This window comes from Salvelinus sp. IW2-2015, linkage group LG9, assembly GCF_002910315.2.
Source record: "Salvelinus sp. IW2-2015 linkage group LG9, ASM291031v2, whole genome shotgun sequence".
Classification (NCBI taxonomy): domain Eukaryota; kingdom Metazoa; phylum Chordata; class Actinopteri; order Salmoniformes; family Salmonidae; genus Salvelinus; species Salvelinus sp. IW2-2015.
The window spans coordinates 20733925-20754527 of record NC_036849.1 but is presented as its reverse complement, the minus strand read 5'-3'; the positions used below and the strand labels follow the sequence as shown (position 1 = coordinate 20754527).

Here is a 20603-nt window from a genome sequence, read left to right as displayed (position 1 = left end):
CTCTGCGTCTCACAAAGACACAGAGGTTGGAACCAAAAATCTCAAATTTGGACTCATCAGACCAAAGGGTAGATTTCCACCGTTCAAATGTCCATTGCTAGTGTTTCTTGGCACAAGCAAGTCTCTTCTTCTTGTTGGTGTCCTTTAGTACTGGTTTCTTTGCAGCAATTCGACCATGAAGGCCTGATTCACGCAGTCTCCTCTGAACAGTTGGTGTTGAGATGTGTCTGTTACTTTAACTCTGTGAAACAATTATTTGGGCTGCAATTTCTGAGGCTGGTAACTCTAATGAACTTATCCTCTGCAGCAGAGGTAACTCTGGGTCTTCCTTTCTTATGGCGGTCCTCATGAGAGCCCGTTACATCATAGCGCTTGATGGTTTTTGTGACTGCACTTGAAGAAACTTTCAAAGTTCTTGAAATGTTCCGTATTGACTGACCTTCATGTCTTAAAGTAATGATGGGCTGTTGTTTCTCTTTGCTTATTTGAGCTGTTCTTGTCATAATACGGACTTGGTCTTTTACTAAATAGGGCTATCTTCTGTATACCACCCTCACCCCTAAACTGATTGGCTCAAACGCATTAAGACGGAAAGAAATTCCACAAATTAACTTGTAACAAGGCACACCTGTTAATTGAAATGCATTCCAGGTGACAACCTCATGAAGCCGGTTGAGAGAATGCAAGTGTGCAGCGCTGTCATCAAGGCAAAGGGTGGCTACTTTGAAGAATCTCAAATATATTTTGATTTGTTTAACACTTTTTTGGTTTCCAAATGATTCCATGTGTTATTTCAGTTTTGATGTCTTCACAAATAGTAACATTTATGAAAAACCCTCGAATGAGTAGGTGTCCAAACATTTGACTGGTACTGTATGTCAATGAGAACTAGCTTCTCAAGAAACTTGACATTTTCTACAATCTTTTGCTTTGCTATTATTTGCCATGTAGCCCTGCAAAACAATTTTATTTATTTATTTACATGTAAATAAAAGCAAATCATGTAAATCAGTGACAGTGGTCTTGTTTTAATGACTCAGAYGCTCAATCTTGCATGTCTAATCCCACTAATTGGAAATAGATCCTTACTTTACAGCACTCTCTTCCTCAAGACAGTTAAAGACCAGGAACAAACATATCCTCTTTTCCCCCTTTAGGCGACACAAGGCAACAAGGCCAACCACACTGAGCTGAGGCATTACAATGATAGCATAGGAAAGTTCAACAAAGATGTGAAGCAATAAAGTAAATTAAAAAAAAAMMCAAAGCATATAGTTTGTAGAAATAAACACTTTAAATATCAGTCAGTCTTTCATCTCGTTAACAAACAAGTTCGATATAATTTAAACATAGAATAGTGAAAGGCTACGTTAAGACTGGCACTATACTGAAACAGAATCACAGACCTGGGCTTCACCGTCTCTGTGTCAGTCGTTAGTTTAAACATAAATGGTTTCAATGTTACACTCAGCCAGTATAATTGGTTTACACCCAAAGTTGAGTTAGGCATCGGTGTACACACACATATACATATATATATATATATATATATATATATATACATACATATACATATACATATACATATACATATACATATACATATACATATACATATACATATACATATATATATATATATATATATCCTTAACAAAAATATAAATATATTTTTTGATCACGTCAGTACATTTTGGTCATGCAAAAAGTAAAATGCTAAGACATGCCAGAACACCACTTCATCAACTAATTGTTACAATAAGATTTACAAACCATATACAACAGCAACATCGTACAGCATACAGATTAGGCTAATACTGTGCAATCACACATTTGAGCTATACAAAATATTTGTAATCATTAATCTTCACTCTGACAAATCTTTTAAACAACCGTATAAGACATCTTAGAAATTTCACATCAAATGAAACAGCTAAAATATACATCTTTCAGGTCCCGTTTCCTTTATGTGCATTTCAAATGTACATTCTTCATAATGTTGTCTCTGATTTGCGTACCCATAAGATTCATAAAAAACAACAACAGCAACAAACATATGACGATACATACCAAGCCATATTCATGACGACAACTATCATGATAGTGAGCGACTTCTTCAAAGTGCAAAGAGGGCAGGTTGTTGAGAGTGTAAGACCTGATGCCAACAGCTGAAGTCTCTGTCTGCCTGTGCTCCTTTATTAAAGGACACCATAGCTCGCTGAGAAGAGGGTTGATTTAAGGGCTCTCATCTTAAGGACTTTCTATACTCTGTAACGTTAAAAAAGTGCAGGCACTATCAGAAATGTAGAACATCTCTGTCTTTAAGGAAGGTCAGTGTTTCTGTTCATCTGTCTGGGGGGGTTGATTGTGTTTTGAAGGCTGTGTTTTCTGAGGGGCCCTCAGGGGTAGGAGAGGGTCCTCATGAGCTCGTTGAGGCTCTTGTGGACGTTGGCAGGCTGGGAAGCGGCGAACTCTGCCAGCCCAGGCCCCATGTGGGTGTAGAGGGCTTGGCACAGGTTGGAGGTGGCCCCCCGCACGCTGCCACCCCGGCTGTGGACAGTGCCGCTGTGGCTGGATGTGCCCAGGAGGTGCCACAGCAGGGGTAACACCTTCTGTTCCACCACCTGGGGCTTACGGGGATATAATTCTGTCACCAGATCTGAAAGACAGACCAGAGGAGGAGAGGAGGGAGGGAGGTGGGAGGATGAGGAGTCAAACACGTTGTAACAAGGAACTTATGAAATGCTGAGAGCATATGGGCCTGACATCTGTATCTCCCTCCTTTTAAGAGGCTAAAGACTCTTTGGGTGACAGGCAGAAAGACAGTTGCCAGTGCACTGTTGCTTAGCAGCTTTTGTCAACTCAGATCCTAATCAAAATGTTAAAAGCCAAATGAAGTTTACAAAGTGCCATCTATGTAACTTAGGTACTGAAGGGAATATCTCAAGCAAACTGTTTCAGTGAACATACCTGCAACCTTCTCTATGAGATCCACCTTAGCCTTACCACTCAGGAACTGGGCCTTGGTGCAGAAGGGCTGGAGGAGGAGAGCGTTATCTGTGAACAAAGTCAAGCACAAAGTCAAGCTACGTTCAAGCCTCAAACCAGATGATGTGATGGGAAACATCATCAGACACCCACCCAGGTTTTGGATGAGTGTGTGGATGGCTCCAATAGCAGCAGTGTAGATAGCGTTGTTCTTGGAGTTGAGGTGATTGTCCACGATGGCTGGGACCAGGATGTAGATTACCTGGGCAAGGTTATCCTTCATGACAGTGACAATCTTCTGCAGAGACTCTAGAGCGTACAGGTTGACCTTACTGTTGGACTCCTGCAGTCTGGCCTTAAAGGCATCAAACACCTGCGAGAGAAGGACAGAGGAATGAGAGAAGCATTACTACAGATTCAACTATGACCTGCTTACACAGGTCATTTTATCTATGGAACTTTGCATGGTTGATTTCGTCAATAAAATGTATAGCTAGTATTTTTTGTGATAGTCAGACGATTTCGGCCTTTAGCAGCTTAGGGTATATGAGGCAAAAAAATATCCAGTTTTGTTCAGCTGACATCAGTTACCGGAAAGATACTGCTGATGACCATGTTGGGGTTGTGCTCGCAGTCCACCATTAGCTGGTCGATGCCCTTGATGCGCTCTCTAAAGTCCTTTGAACCCAGCAGGGCTGTGAGCTGCTTGATGTACTCGATCTTGTCTGCAATGCTGTGAGCTTGAGGTCTTCCGTTGTACTGCCCAGACTCCCTGCAGATACACAAACAGTAGGTAAGACATGGAGACGGAGTTCATACTGATGGATACACACATGAACAAACTCTACGTTCATTGACACAAACTGTGCTAATGCATAGACAAACAGCAAGGCTGGCTAGCCATGGCTTCAATCATAACAGTTCAGTATCTAAGGGATGTTGACCTGAAGAGAGACTAAATTCAGGGATAGTATGGATAGTGCTACATGTTTCAGTTGGTGTTGCGTTTTCCCACCTGTTGACCACTTTGAGTGGTTCCCTGTTGAGAGATGAGGCCCTCACTGTCCCACTGCCAGGGTGGGAACGCCGGCCCCTGGCTGACGGGGTGTCCTGGGGCATCTCTCCCAGGCCCTGCAGAACACATTAACACATGTAACTCATAGATGACACAAATGTACAGTACCAGTCAAAAGTTTGGACACCTACTCATTTAATGTATTTATTTATTACTATTTTCTAGAATAATAGTGAAGACATCAAAACTATGAAATAACACATATGGAATCATGTAGTAACCAAAAGGTGTTAAACAAATCAAAAAATATTTTAGATTTTAGATTCTTCAAAGTAGCCACCCTTTGCTTTGATGACAGCTTTGCACTATTGGCATTCTCTCAACCAGCTTCACCTGGAATGCCTTCCAACAGTCTTGAAGGAGTTCCCACATATGCTGAGAACTTGTTGGCTTCTTTTTCTTCACTCTGCGGTCCAAATCATCCCAAACCATCTCATTTGGGTTGAGGTTGTGGGATTGTGGAGGCCAGGTCATCTGATGCAGCACTCCATCACTCTTCTTCTTGTTCAAATAGCCTTTACACAGCCTGGAGGTGTGTTGGGTCATTGTCCTGTTGAAAAACAAATTATCGTCCCACTAAGCGCAAACCAGATGGGATGGCGTATCGCTGCAAAATGCTGTGGTAGCCATGCTGGTTAAGTGTGCCTTGAATTCGAAATAAATCACAGACAGTGTCACCAGCAAAGCACCCACACACCATCACACCTCCTCCTCCATGCTTCACGGTGGGAACCACACATGTGGAGATCATCCATTCATTTACTCTGCGTCTCACAAAGACAAAGACAGATTTCCACTGGTCTAATGTCCATTGCTAGTGTTTCTTGGCCCAAGCAAGTCTCTTCTTCTATTGGTGTCCTTTAGTAGTGGTTTCTTTGCAGCAATTTGACCATGAAGGCCTGATTCACGCAGTCTCCTCTGAACAGTTGAAGTTGAGATGTGTCTGTTACTTGAACTCTATGAAGCATTTATTTGGGCTGTAATCTGAGGCTGGTAACTCTAATGAACTTATCCTCTGCCACAGAGGTAACTCTGGGTCTTCCTTTCCTGTGGCAGTCCTCATGAGAGACAGTTTCATTATAGCGCTTGATGTTTTTTTGCGACTGCACTTGAAATGTTCCGCATTGACTGACCTTCATGTCTTAAAGTAATAATGGATTGTCGATTCTCTTTGCTTATTTGAGCTGTTCTTGCCATAATATGGACTTGGTATTTTACCAAATAGGGCTATCTTCTGTATACCACCCTTACCTTGTCACAACACAACTGATTGGTTCAAATGCATTAAAAAGAAATTCCACAAATTAACTTTTAACAAGGCACACCTGTTAATTGAAATGCATTCCAGCTCTTGAAGCAGGTCGACAAAATGCCAAGAGTGTGCAAAGCTGTAATTAAGGCAGCTTTAACATTAGAAGCCTCCACCCTAAGTTTGTTTTATTCGTTGCTTTAGCACACTCCACCAACCCGGTTGTCCTAGCCGTGTCTGAATCCTTGCTTAGGAAGTCCACCAAAAATCCTGAAATTTCCATCCCTAATTATAACATTTTCCGACAAGATAGAGCTGCCAAAGGGGGTGGAGTTGCAATCTACTGCAGAGTTCTGTCATACTATCCAGATCTGTGCCAAAACAATTCAAGCTTCTACTTTTAAAAATCCACCTTTCCCAGAAACAAGTCTCTCACCATTGCCGCTTGTTATAGACCCCCATTCAGCCCCCAGCTGTGCCGTGGACACCATATGTGGATTGATTGCCCCCCATCTATCTTCAGAGTTCGTACTGTTAGGTGACCTAAACTGGGACATGCTTAACATCCCAGCTGTCCTACAATCTAAGCTAGATGCCCTCAAACTCACACAAATTATCAAGGAACCTACTAGGTACAACCCTAAATCCGTAACCATGGGCACCCTCTTAGATATCATCCTGACCAACTTGCCCTCTAAATACACCTCTGCTGTCTTCAACCAGGATCTCACCGATCATTGCCTCATTGCCTGCGTGCGTGCGTAATGGGTCCGCGGTCAAACGACCACCCCTCATCACTGTCAAAGGCTCCCTAAAACACTTCAGCAAGCAGGACTTTCTAATCGACCTGGTCCGGGTATCCTGGAAGGATATTGACCTCATCCTGTCAGTAGAGGATGCCTGGTTGCTATTTAAAAGTGATTCCTCACCATCTTAAATAAGCATGCTCCATTCAAAAAAAGTGTAGAACTAAGAACAGATATAGCCCTTGGTTCACCCCAGACTTGACTGGCCTTGACCAGCACAAAAACATCCTGTGGCGTTCTGCATTAGCAATGAATAGCCCCCGTGATATGCAACTTTTCAGGGAAATCAGGAACCAATATACTTTTCAAACAGAAATTTGCATCCTGTAGCACTAATTCCAAAAAGTTTTGGGACACTGTAAAGTCCATGGAGAATAAGAGCACCTCCTCCCAGATGCCCACTGCACTGAGGATAGGAAACATTGTCACCACCGATAAATCTATGATAATCGATAATTTCAATAAGCATTTTTCTACGGCTATTTATTGCCTTACCTCCCTACTCTTCTACATTTGCACACACTGTACATAGATTTTTCGATTGTGTTATTGACTGTACGTTTGTTTATGTGTAACTCTGTGGTGTTGTTTTTGTCGCACTGCTTTGCTTTATCTTGGCTAGGTCGCAGTTGTAAATGAGAACTTGTTCTTAACTGGCCTACCTGGTTAACTTTTTTAGGATAGGGGGCAGCATTCGGAATTTTGGATGAAAAGCGTCCCCAAAGTAAACTGCCTGCTACTCAGGCCCAGAAGCTAGGATATGCATATAGGTAGATTTGGATAGAAAACACTCTAAAGTTTCCAAAACTGTTAAAATAATGTCAGTGAGTTTAACAGAACTGATATGGCAGGCGAAAACCTGAGGAAAATCCATCCAGGAAGTGCCAATGAAAACTTATCCACCATTTAAAGGGATAGGACCCGTATTCCGTTCCCTATGGCTTCCACTAGTTGTGAACAGTCTTTAGTCATTGTTTCAGGCTTTTATTCCAAAAAATKAGGGAGAATGACCACATTGAGTGAGTGGACCCTGGGATGTCCCCAGAGCTGGTTACTGCGCACGATCGAGAGTTTGCCTTTCTTGTTTTTCTTTTATATTGACGACGATATTGTCCGGTTGAAATATGATCAATTATTTAGGCTAAAAACAACCTGAGGATTGATTATAAACATTGTTTGACATGTTTCTATAAACTTTACGGATACTATTTGGAATTTTCGTCTGCCCGTTGTGACCGCATTTGAGCCATTGGATTACTGAACTAAACGCGCCAACAAAATTGAGGTTTTTGGATATAAAGAGGGACTTTATCGAACAAAACAAACATTTATTGTGTAACTGGGAGTCTTGTGAGTGCAACCATACGAAGATCAAAGGTAAATGATTCATTTTATTGCTATTTCTGACTTTCGTGACTAATCTACTTGGCTGCTAACTGTTTGTAATGTTTTGTGTGCTGAGCGCGGTCTTCAGATAATCGCATGGTTTGCTTTCGCCGTAAAGCCTTTTTGAAATCTGACACGGGGGCTAGATTAACAAAAAGTTACGCTTTATTTTGATGTATTGCACTTGTGATTTCATGAAAGTTAAATATTTATAGTCATTTAATTTGAATTTGGCGCTCTGCAATTTCACCAGAAGTTGATCCATATGAAGTTAAATGAAGGTGAAAAAAAATGTATAAATAAAAAGGCATAAGGTTGCTTCTTTGAAGAATCTCAAATATTAAATATTTGAGACACTTTTTTGGTTACAACATGATTCCATATGTGTCATTTCATAGTTTTGATGTCTTCTCTATTATTCTACAATGTAGAAAATAGTACAAATAAAGGAAAACCCTGGAATGAGTAGGTGTGTCCAAACTTTTGACCGGTACTGTAAATTAAGTGCAGCAGGTTCATACAGGAAACCCGACTGATAGCATCAGCTGATATTGCAGCAAATAGATTCATCACGCTACCTTAATATGGCGGTTTATTTAGTCAACCGAGTTCTGCACACACATTGTGATGGCTACCGCCCAATGCCATGTGCTGGTGTTCTTGGTGACATGCCATTGCTGTAACACGTTACTCGCCATTCATTTCTGTTTTCTGCTTTCCCACCACTCTCCCCAGCCTCCACTTGTTTGGGCTTTGCTTTTGTACAGTCAGAGGCATTGGTATAGTATACCTTGGCATTGGTATAGCTACCATGAAGGAGCAGGGCCTAACGCAAAGACTAATGTACTGCATTTATTGTCGTCTTTTCTAATAAATGGTTAAATGAACGTGGCCTTTCCTGTCTAAACTGCTGCTTTCTTACAGTAACAGTGTCTTGTCTCAAAACGCAAGTCCCCAGCAAGGGGAGACTAAAATAGACAGGAATGACTCATAACAGTCCCACACACCTTCTCAGTTAGACAGTGTTCTGTACCTTAGTGTTCAGTGTGGCGACAGTGTCTCTGATGGGAGCCAGGTCTTTGGCAGGGATATATTTCTCCAAAATCTTATCGAAATCACTGTGCAGTGACAGAAATAACAGCATGCGACGCCCCTGGTACCTGAGGAGCAGAACAGCCTCAGAGTCAAACAATGTCACTCACTCTATTGATAACAGACACACCTGCTACTATTAAAACAGACACTCATTGGTATTGAACAGAATTCCCTCCCTACCTAGCTTCCTGGGAGGAGTCTTGTGCTAGCTTGGTGACGGCAGGTAGTATTCGGTCGGTGAGGTCTTTCCCTCCAGACAGCAGGCGGGCAGCACCAATGTTCTCCATCAGGTTGGCCATGTGATGACCCGCGCACTTCCTCACCACAGAGTTCAGGTGACTGTTCACAAGAGACAATATCAGGGATGTGGTCAGTGCCTAATGGCCTATTTTAATGATAAGATACAAGCATGATAAAAATGTAATATCTACACGCAAAGCATGTAGCCCTAATTCAGGTAAAGAACTGCTAAAAGTGCTATCTTGTGACAGTGAGTGTGTCTGACCTGAGGCCGCTGGTGAGCAGAGCGTTCAGGCTGCGTGTCGGGGTGCAGTGTTGCACCATGCTGTCCAACGCTGCATCCACATCCTGTCTGATGAAGGCGTTGGACTCCCCAGCTTTCTGCAGCAGAGCCTTGGAAGTGCCCTCCAGCTCCTGGTCCATGCCCTTCTGCAGCGCAGTGTACAGCTCACCCATTGCCCCAACCGCAACACGGGACACACCCGAACGAAGGTTCCTCACCTGAGGAGCAATACACTCAGATGATGATATCATTAAATCAGTTAGATAAAAAAAATTATAATCAGACATCTGAGTAAGGATGGTCAAATGAATGGTCAAATGTCCTCATCAGGACATAAGAAAATCAATCATTGAGGGCTAAAGTCTACAAGGACCACCCTGTATTGAATTGATTGAGGCTGAGATTATGATTAGAAGGGGATTGGATGAAGGTCCCCAGGACAATGGACTGCCGTTTCACATGAACATTTATAGAAGACTAAAAGAATGAGGAGTCGTGGTCGTACCTCTTGGATGAGTGCGAGACAGACGTCATGCAGCCTGTTAAGCAGTATGTCTGAATGGTACTGCGTCAGCCCACGGAGAAAGGTCAGGCCCTCAATCTTCTTCTCCCTTCAATCAAAAATAGAGAAATATAAATTTTGTAAATCCAATCCATTGCTTATATGCATAGAACAGTCATACATTGACTTTTGACATAGGGTCTGACTAGACAATGTTGAAGTATAGCATCTGGTTAAAGTAACTGTCCAGTGAAAAAATGAAAAGTCCAGTGAAAAGTTAATATTATGTTAACTCATACCCAAATAATGTTGACTCGTCCTACACTTTGTCACGATCGTGTTGACGTGAAAGAGAGGACCAAGGCGCAACATGACTTGAATACATCTTCTTTAATTATAACGACGAAGATGAACACGTAACACACTAACCAAACGATCGTGAAACCTAAAACGCAAGTGCACACACAAACTACTTACGTCGACATGTACAATGACCCACAAACAGCTAAAGCCTATGGCAGCCTTAAATATGGCTCCCAATTAGAGACAACAGAAATCAGCTGTCTCTAATTGAGAACCCATTCCGGCCACCATAGACTTTCCTAGTAAACTACACACCCATAGACACAGCTAGATACATACACTCAACACAAAACCATAAACTACAACCAACACCCCCTCTACCATATAATACCCCAAAATACACACATACCCCATGTCACACCCTGACCTAACTAAAATAAKAAATAAAACAAATAATACTAAGGCCAGGGCGTGACACACTTGTATTTCTGGCAAAAGCATAATTTGGAGAGAAAACACTTAAAAACTCAAACTCAAACTGCAGCGATTTGAACGAACATTTAAAAAATATATTATGAAGGCTACAACCTTCTGTCTGCTGTAACAGATATTACTGTAGCACAAGCAAAACGCAGTCTACACATTGCATTGGGGCAAATCTATCAGCGTTTTGTGTGATGACGCAATCTTTATAGTTATGCTGCCATATGGCCAGAGTTGCTGAATAAAGAACACTACGACATTGACTGCCTGTCTGCCTCCCAATAGCCAATGTTTGCACATTAAATCGATGTTGACTGCCTGTCTGTGTCTTGCCTGTTTGATATGCTGCATACATATAGCTTGCCTAAATAGTGCATATAGGCTAACTCACCTGAAAAAAGAACATGAAATCGCTACACTGCATGTTATGTTGTGCTTATGTTTGCAATAGATTACTGTTACAACAAAGAACTATGTGTGTTCAAACTGTCTTTCGTGTATAAGCAGCAGCGGAGCACTGAGCAGCAGCTGAAAGGATGAGGAAGCGGTAGCGGATCCTGCAGGGTCCTTGGGATCCTCCCGAGTGGCGCAGAGGTCTAAGGCACTGTATCTCTTACAAGAGGCGTCACTACATTCCCTGGTTCAAATCCAGGCTGTATCACATCCGGCCTTGATTGGGAGTCCCATAGGGCGGCGCACAATTGGCCCAGCGTCGTCCGGTTTTGGCCGTCATTGTAACTAAGAATTTGTTCTTAACTGACTTGCCTAGTTAAATAAAGGTTACATAAAAAATGTAAATTTAAAAAATGCGCAGAAATCCCTATATACACTATATAGAAAAGTATGTGGACACCCCTTCAAATTAGTGGATCCGGCTATTTCAGCCACACCCGTTGCTGACAGGTGTATAAAATCGAGCACACAGCCATGCAATCTCCATAAACAAACATTTACAGTAAAATGGCCTTACTGAAGAGCTCAGTGACTTTCAACATGGCACCGTCATAGGATGCCACCTTTCCAACAAGTCAGTTCGTCAAATTTCTGCCCTACTAGAGCTGCCCCGGTCAACTGTAAGTGCTGTTATTGTGAAGTGGAAACGTCTAGGAGCAACAACGGCTCAGCAGCGAAGTGGTAGGCCACACAAGTTTACAGAATGGGACCACCGAGTGCTGAAGCGCGTGGCGAGTAAAAATTGTATGACCTCGGTTACAACAGTTATTAATGAGTTTCAAACGCCTCTAGAAGCAACGTCAGCACAATAATTGTTCGTCGGGAGCTTCATGAAATGGGTTTCCATGGCCGAGCAGCCACAAACAAGACTAAGATCACCAACGCGCAATTGCCAAGCGTTGGCAAAAGGGGTGTAAAGTAGAGGTCGACCGATTATGATTTTTCAACACCGATACCGATCATCGGAGGACCAAAAAAGCCAATACCGATTAATCAGCCGATTTTTTTAATGTATTTGTAATAATGACAATTACAACAATACTGAATGAACACTTATTTTAACTTAATATAATACATCATACAAATCAATGTAGCCTCAAATAAATAATGAAACATGTTCAATTTGGTTTAAATAATGCAAAAACAAAGTGTTGGAGAAGAAAGTAAAAGTGCAATATGTGCCATGTAAGAAAGCTAACGTTTAAGTTCCTTGCTCAGAACATGAGAACATATGAAAGCTGGTGGTTCCTTTTAACATGAGTCTTAAATATTCCCAGGTAAGAAGTTTTAGGTTGTAGTTATTATAGGAATTATAGGACTATTTATCTCTATACGATTTGTATTTCATATACCTTTGACTATCGGATGTTCTTATAGGCACTTTAGTATTGCCAGTGTAACAGTATAGCTTCCATCCCTCTCCTCGCCGCTACCTGGGCTCGAACCAGGAACACATCGACAACAGCCACCCTCGAAGCAGCGTTACCCATGCAGAGCAAGGGGAACAACTACTCCAAGTCTCAGAGCGAGTGACGTTTGAAACGCTATTAGCGCGCACCCCGCTAACTAGCTAGCCAGTTCACATCAGTTACACCAGCCTAATCTCGGGAGTTGATAGGTTTGAATTCATAAACAGCAGAGCTGCTGGCAAAACGCACAAAAGTGCTGTTTGAATGAATGCTTACGAGCCTGCTGGTGCCCACCATCGCTCAGTCAGACTGCTCTATCAAATCATAGACTTAATTATAACATAATAACACACAGAAATACGAGCCTTAGGTCATTAATATGGTCGAATCCGGAAACTATCATCTCGAAAACAAAAAGTTATTCTTTCAGTGAAATATGGGACCGTTCCGTATTTTATCTAACGGGTGGAATCCATCAGTCTAAATATTCCTGTTACATTGCACAACCTTCAATGTTATGTCATAATTACGTAAAATTCTGGCAAATTAGTTCGTAATGAGCCAGGCGGCCCAAACTGTTGCATATACCCTGACTCTGCGTCCAATGAACGCAAGAGAAGTGACACAATTTCACCTGGTTAATATTGCCTGCTAACCTGGATTTCTTTTAGATAAATATGCAGGTTTAAAAATATATACTTCTGTGTATTGATTTTAAGAAAGGCATTGATGTTTATGGTTAGGTACACGTTGGAGCAACGACAGTCCTTTTCCGCGAATGCGCACTGCATCGATTATATGCAACGCAGGACACGCTAGATAAACTAGTAATATCATCAACCATGTATAGTTATAACTAGTGATTATGATTGATTGATTGATTGTTTTTTATAAGATAAGTTTAATGCTAGCTAGCAACTTACCTTGGCTTCTTACTGCATTTGCGTAACAGGCGGGCTCCTCGTGAGGCAGGTGGTTAGAGCGTTTGCCTAGTTAACCGTAAGGTTACAAGATTGAATCCCTGAGCTGACAAGGTAAAAATCTGTCGTTCTGCCCCTGAACAAGGCAGTTAACCCACCGTTCCTAGGCCGTCATTGAAAATAAGAATGTGTTCTTAACTGACTTGCCTAGTTAAATAAAGGTGTAAAAAAAATAATAATAATCGGCATCCAAAATTAACGATTTCCGATTGTTATGAAATCTTGAAATCAGCCCTAATTAAATCGGCCATTCCGATTAAATCGGTAGACCTCTAGTGTAAAGCTCGCCGCCATTGGACTGGAGTAGAGGAAACACATTCTCTGGAGTGATGAATCACGCTTCACCATCTGGCAGTCTAACGGACGATTCTGGGTTTGGCGGATGCCCCAATGCATAGTGCCAACTGTAAAGTTTGTTGGAGGATGAATAACGGCATGGGCCTGTTTTTCATGGTTTGGGCTAGGCCCTTTAGTCCCAGTGAAGGGAAATCTTAACGCTACAGCATACAATGACATACTAGACGATTCTGTGCTTCCAACTTTGTGGCAACAGTTTGGGGAAGTCCCTTTCCTGTTTCAGCATGACAATGCCCCATGCACAAAGCGAGGTCCATATAGAAATGGTTTGTTGAGATCAGTGTGAAAGTACTTGACTGGTCTGCACAGAGCCCTGACCTCAACCCCATCGAACACCTTTGGGATGAATTGGACCGCCGACTACGAGCCAGGTCTAATCGCCCAACATCATTGCCCGACCTCAGTAATGCTCTTGTGGCTGAATGGAAGCAAGTCCCCGCAGCAATGTTCCAACATCTAGTGGAAAGCCTTCCAGAATAGTGGAGGCTGTTATAGCAGCAAAGGGGGGACCAACTCCATATTAATGCCCATGATTTTGGAATGAGATGTTCAATGAGCAGGTGTCCATATACTTTTGGTCACGTAGTGTATTTAGTATTTAGTATATGCCTACACCATTCCAACACAGAAAATCTGTTTTTTAAACACCCTTAATTACAATTTTTGTGAAGAAAAATTATTTGACATATTTCATAGACATCCAGAAACACTGGACAGTTACTTTAAATGCGGGAGGTGGGGTTCAGTTGGACTCCAGGAAGATTAGCAGTTGATAAAGCGTCAGCTAATAGGGATCCAAATGAAGAATAAAGCTCACCAGTCGTCTGAGTTGAGGAGTTTGAAGCTCTGTGTCAGTGCTAGCTCAGGTTTGGAGAAGGGCCGTAGTTCAGGCTGCTCTGTCAGGTCTCTCTTCTGGCTGGGAATGCCTGGGGACATCTCATCTGGAGGACAACCATATCATTAAATACAACACTATAATAATGTATCTCTATGGCCACAACAACACACAGCAGAGTGTTACATTACACCTCTATTGTTACATTACAGTTGTATCAGTCATTGGCTAAATGAAGCAGCGTGCGTGGGAGGAGATGTATTAATAGAATGTGTAAAAACAAAGCATTGCACTCCATTATCTACATCTCATTTACCGTTGCTAAGCTCTGCTACTGTTGGGGGCTCTGAGGGGCTAATTAGTAGTGCACTAAAACACTTTAGAGTCAGGCTATACCTAAATGCCTGAGTGAGATATGATGTGTTGACTTATTAATCTATTCACCATGTTAAAAAAACATCAAATTTTGCTCAAATTAATGAGAGAAATCACAGAACAAACAGTTCTGTATTGAACGCTATAATGAAAAACAGTGTAGCGCTTTAGCTGCTATAACCCTATAACTGCAAAGATGCAAAGATATTACATGATGACTGCCAGACTGTTACACTGACCTGAGCTGTGTGAGAGAGACAGCCGTGTCCTGCTGAGACTGGGAGCCCTCCTCAGGCGGGGCAGGGTGCTCCTGGGGTTGGCAGGGACCGTGGGGGGGCTGGGCTGGTGGGGGGGACTGAAACATTTAATAGGGCTCTGGGATGCCCGGGGGCTGGTGGGAGACTCGTCTTGGAGAGAGTCAGCCTTGGTGGACGTCACCATGTTACCATTCAAATGAAAGTCTGTTAGGGGAAGAAAAAACATTTTAGAGAAGAGCCACAAGCCCACGCAGGAAGACGTACTACTGTCAGAGTAAAATTACCCAAATTATTGCAACATAACAAAAACAGTTTATTTAGATTCTAGTGCATGAAGTGAAATCTTGTGCTAGGGTAAAGGAAGAAATATTGCACCGTTGGAAATGGCTGCTGTATCCTCTGTAGCCACGTCATTTTGCACCTGTCTGAGGCGCAGACGCATCCTGTCAGCTCTCTGGCGATCCCCCAGGGCAGGCTGGCCCTCCTGCTGCTCCAATCGGTGCTGCCGCATCTTGTCCCGAGCAAACCGTGTCATTCTCACCTTCTCCTTATCCTGCACACAAACACACAACTCCCAGTTACGCACATTCCACAGACTGATAGCAGTGGTAGAGGGCCATTTTTTTCAAGCTGCAAAGCCTGATGGGAAATGTAGTATCAAAGAGGTTGTTGGTGGTGTATGTACAGTATGGTGGACCTGCTCACCCTGGCCACCTCTGAGGCTGGGATGTCTTCGGGGTCCAGATGGTTGCCGGGGACTGCATGGCCATAGATGCCAGCTGGGGGGTCACTGGGCAGCCTGGTCATACAGTCGCCCTGGTCCATCAACATGGCAACGCCTGGACGGCTGGACAAAACCACCGAGCCAAACACTCCTGCAGAGGGGGAGGTGAGGAAAATTCAAGAGTACTTAAGCTAATTTTCATTGACACCATTATTCAGCAAAGCTGAAACTTTAAGCAGCACAGTGTATTCACATAGCTAAAAAATACTGTAAGCAGTGATGACTTCCAAAATATGGCATGCTCTGTCCTCTGCATGTCTTAGCATCTGTTTATCTGCCAACAATAAGTATATTGCCAACTACAAAAGTTATTCCAAACAATTCTTTAAACTTGGCCCTGATACTGTGTGGCCCCAGGCAGGGCCTTGTGTACTGTGAGACTTGGCGATCTGTTGTTAAACACAGCCCTGAGCCAGAACATCACAACCTCAGAACACAATATTGGATATCTGAACAATGGCACAGAGTCGTAAATAAGACGGATGTGGCCTGACCTCTGCCAACCACACCTTCAGGCATGTCAGTGGCTGGTGAGTTCCTGTTGCTGTAGCTCTGGGAACCTGAGGAACAGAGAATGGAGAAACACATACTGAACAAAAATATAAACTCAACATGCAAAAATTTCAAATGTTTTACTGAGTTACAGTTCATATAAGGAAATTAGTCAGTTGAGATACATTCAGTAGCCCCTAATTTATGGATTTCACATGATTGGGAATACAGATGTGCATTGGTTGGTCACAGATCATTAAAAAGAATGTAGGGGTGTGGATCAGAAAACAAGTCAGTATCTGATGTGACCACCATTTGCCTTATGCAGCACGACACATCTCCTTCGCATAGAGTTGATCAGGCTGTTGATTGTGGCCTGTGGAATGTTTAGGGTTGCACATTTTGGGGAATATTCAGAGGTGGAAACCTTCCGTGGGAATTAACGGGAATATATGGGAATTAACGGAAATATGTGCAAATTAATATTAATACCATTTAAATGTAGATGTTTTTTGCATTGGATAGATGTACCATATCATATGGAAACAGAAACAAACATTTTACCTTAACATAAGTAGACATAATTGCAAATGACTAAATCCTTCCAGTAGAAATTTAAAAAATTTAACTTTAATTAAATGAGTTGACACTTCACATTGGATGATTTCACTGAACAACAAAATAAAGGGAATATTGAATGATCCACAATGATCCATCACATCTCCCAAAAACATTTTCAACATACATAGTCTAGAAACTAAAGCTTTGGTTGTCTTCCTCTCAGGCTTCCATGTCTTCTCCCAGGACCTCCTCAATGTCCACCTCTTGAACATCAGACTCTGAGGCCTCATCTTCACTGTCACTTTCCAACCTTGTTGAGGATGGCTCGTTGTCAGGCTCAAAAAGCCTCAAATTTGCCCGGATGGCCACCAATTTTTCAACCCTTGTATTGGTCAGCCTGTTGCATGCTTTGGTGTGTGTTCCCAAACAAGGATCAGTTGCGCTCTGAGGCGGCTGAAGTTGGCGGGATTTAGAGGATGATGGAGGCAACAGGGGAAAGAGCCTCAGATCCACAAAGTCCATTTCCAACAGGTGGCTGATGAGATATGTTGGCACGACTGCCATATTGCATCTCCATCCCAAAGCCCTTGCTTGGAAGTGTACTTCGCCAAACTGCCAAGAACCCTTCTCTCATCCAGGCCAAGGTGGCGAGACATGGTACTGATGACAACATAGGCCTTGTTGATCTCTGCACCAGACAGGATGCTCTTTCCAGCATACTTGGGGTCCAACATGTACGCTGCGGCGTGCATGGGCTTCAGGCAGAAGTCTTCACGCTTTTTGATGTATTTCAGAACTGCGGTTTCCTCTTCTTGAAGCAACAGTGAAGTGGGCAGGGCAGTATGGATTTCTTCTCTTGTATCTGCAAGCAGAGTCTGAACACCAGACAGGATGGCATTGTCTCCCTCAATCCGTGCAATGGCTACTGCTATAGGTTTCAGGAGTTTCAGGCTGTTTACCACTCTCTCCCAAAATACATAATCCAAGAGGATCCTCTTGATGGGGCTGGCCATATCGGCAGACTGTGATATGGCCATTTCTTGGAGAGACTCCTTCCCCTCTGTCAAACATGATGATAACACCACCCAAACGGGTGAAGCTTCAATGCGGTGCTCTTATTCTTCTCACTTTGCTTGGTGAGGTAGATTGCTGCTATAACTTGATGACCCTTCACATACCTAACCATTTCCTTGCCTCTCTTGTAGAGTGTATCCATTGTTTTCAGTGCCATGATGTCCTTGAGGAACAGATTCAGTGCATGAGCAGCACAGCCAATGGGTGTGATGTGAGGGTAGGACTCCTCCACTTTAGACCAAGCAGCCTTCATGTTCGCAGCATTGTCTGTCACCAGTGCAAATATCTTCTGTGGTCCAAGGTCATTGATGACTGCCTTCAGCTCATCTGCAATGTAGAGACCGGTGTGTCTGTTGTCCCTTGTGTCTGTGCTCTTGTAGAATACTGGTTGAGGGGTGGAGATGATGTAGTTCATTATTCCTTTCCCACGAACATTCGACCACCCATCAGAGATGATTGTAATACAGTCTGCTTTCTCTATGATTTTCTTGACCTTCACTTGAACTCTGCATCCAGCAAATGAGTAGATAAATCATGTCTGGTTGGAGGTGTGTATGCTGGGGGAAGAACATTCAGAAATCTCTTCCAATACATATTGCCTGTGAGCATCAGAGGTGAACCAGTTGCATACACAGCTCGAGCAAGACATTTATCAGCATTTCTCTGATTACGTTACTCCATTGAGTCAAAAAACTTCTGATTCCAGGAGGACCATGAGACATCTATAAGTACCTAGGTGTCTGGCTAGACTGCAAACTCTCCTTCCAGACTCATATCAAACATCTCCAATCCAAAATCAAATCAAGAATCGGCTTTCTATTCGCCCAACAAAAGCCTCCTTCACTCACGCGCCAAACTTACCTAGTAAAACTGACTATCCTGCCGATCTCGACTTCGGCGATGTCATCTACAAAATAGCTTCCAACACTCTACTCAGCAAACTGGATGCAGTTTATCACAGTGCCATTCGTTTTGTTACTAAAGCACCTTAACGACCCACCACTGCGACCTGTATGCCCTAGTCGGCTGGCCCTCGCTACATGTTCGTCGTCAGACCCACTGGCTCCAGGTCATCTACAAGGCTATGCTAGGTAAAGTGCCGCCTTATCTCAGTTCACTGGTCACGATGGCTACACCCACCCGCAGCACGCGCTCCAGCAGGTGTATCTCACTGATCATCCCTAAAGCTAAAACCTCATTTGGACGCCTTTCTTCCAGTTCTCTGCTGCCTGCGACTGGAACGAATTGCAAAAATCTCTGAAGTTGGAGACTTTTATCTCCCTCAACAACTTTAAAAATCTGCTATCCGAGCAGCTAACCGATCGCTGCAGCTGTACATAGTCCATCTGTAAACTACCCACCCAATTTACCTACCTCACCCCCATACTGCTTTTATTTATTTACTTTTCTGCTCTTTTGCACACCAGTACCAGTATCTCTTCTTGCACATGATCATCTGATGATTTATCACTCCAGTGTTAATCTGCTAAATTGTAATTATTCGATTTATTGCCTACCTCATGCCTTTTGCACACATTGTATATAGATTCTCTTTTTTTCTACCATGTTATTGACTTGTTTATTGTTTACTCCATGTGTAACTCTGTGTTGTCTGTTCACACTGCTATGCTTTATCTTGGCCAGGTCGCAGTTGCAAATGAGAACTTGTTCTCAACTAGCCTACCTGGTTAAATAAGGTGAAAAAAAAAGAAAAAAAAATGAGCTGTTGCTATCGATAAGTTGTCTAATTCATAATTTTCTCCTCGAATAGAAGTAGAGGGACTTTTGTCAGAGGTTGCTTGTTGTGAGCACTGAGGGAACTTTATGCACTTGGCCAGATGATTCTGCATCTTTGTTGCATTCTTCACATATGATTTGGCACAGTATCTGCAAATGTACACAGATATTTCTTCTACATTAGCTGCAGTGAAATGTCTCCACACATCAGATAGTGCCCGTGGCATTTTCCTCTAAAGATTAGAAAAAAATTAGTACAAAAAAAACAAAAACAAWTCTATGTACAGATAAATAGTTAACCAGTTAGATTAAACAACTCCTTCGTAAGATAAATGTTTTAAAATGAAACATGTACGGAAACAGTGAATTAACACTCCTCAGTTAGCAGGCTCAAGCAAGCTAAAACCCACATGGTAGGTAGCAAAAACTAACTAGCAGAAATTGTTAACAAGTTAGAAATGATTTAAACACACTTTGCTGTAGGCTACTATTTACTAGTTAACAACAAATCATTTATGTCATATAATATATTCACCCCACCCAGTATTGTAATCAAAACTTACGAGAAAACATGTAGTCCTTGGCTCAGACAGTGTAGTAATGTGGGCTCAATAGCATCTCATTAGTGTGCAAGATCTTGAGAATCAGCTGTACATGTGCATGCGTGAATGCACTGTGAATGCACTGTGCATGCAGAGGGTTGCAATTCCATTGAATTGGGGATAGTTTAACCAAAATATGCCACAAGACCTAGAATTGCCTTATGTGTATCCCACAAAAAGGTTCACTGTTTTAAGCTAACCTTTTTGATGAATTTAAGCAAAATTCCCCAAATTCCAGGGCTTAACTTCCCATGGAAAATTCCGGAAATTTACCGGA

The 20603-nt window shown here is 42.5% G+C and overlaps 1 protein-coding gene across 3 annotated transcripts in view; it reads right to left on the bottom strand.

The window, feature by feature from the left end:
* Window positions 1-1004: 1004 nt before the first annotated feature.
* LOC111968795 (TOG array regulator of axonemal microtubules protein 1-like) overlaps window positions 1005-20603 on the bottom strand; it is a 36024-nt gene continuing 16425 nt past the window's right edge. For 2 of the 3 annotated variants that reach the window (XM_023994664.2, XM_023994668.2), the window contains exons 9-22: window positions 16355-16420; window positions 15782-15951; window positions 15452-15629; window positions 15059-15280; window positions 14427-14550; window positions 9628-9733; window positions 9105-9340; window positions 8780-8938; window positions 8538-8664; window positions 4004-4119; window positions 3580-3760; window positions 3142-3361; window positions 2971-3057; window positions 1005-2659 (exon numbers count right to left, since the gene is read on the bottom strand). In XM_023994664.2, the coding sequence (XP_023850432.1) occupies window positions 2400-2659; window positions 2971-3057; window positions 3142-3361; window positions 3580-3760; window positions 4004-4119; window positions 8538-8664; window positions 8780-8938; window positions 9105-9340; window positions 9628-9733; window positions 14427-14550; window positions 15059-15280; window positions 15452-15629; window positions 15782-15951; window positions 16355-16420 (2252 nt within the window). In that variant the 3' untranslated portion in view covers window positions 1005-2399. The remainder of the gene's footprint in view (window positions 2660-2970; window positions 3058-3141; window positions 3362-3579; window positions 3761-4003; window positions 4120-8537; window positions 8665-8779; window positions 8939-9104; window positions 9341-9627; window positions 9734-14426; window positions 14551-15058; window positions 15281-15451; window positions 15630-15781; window positions 15952-16354; window positions 16421-20603) is intronic. The other variant, XM_023994667.2, reaches the window with a different exon arrangement.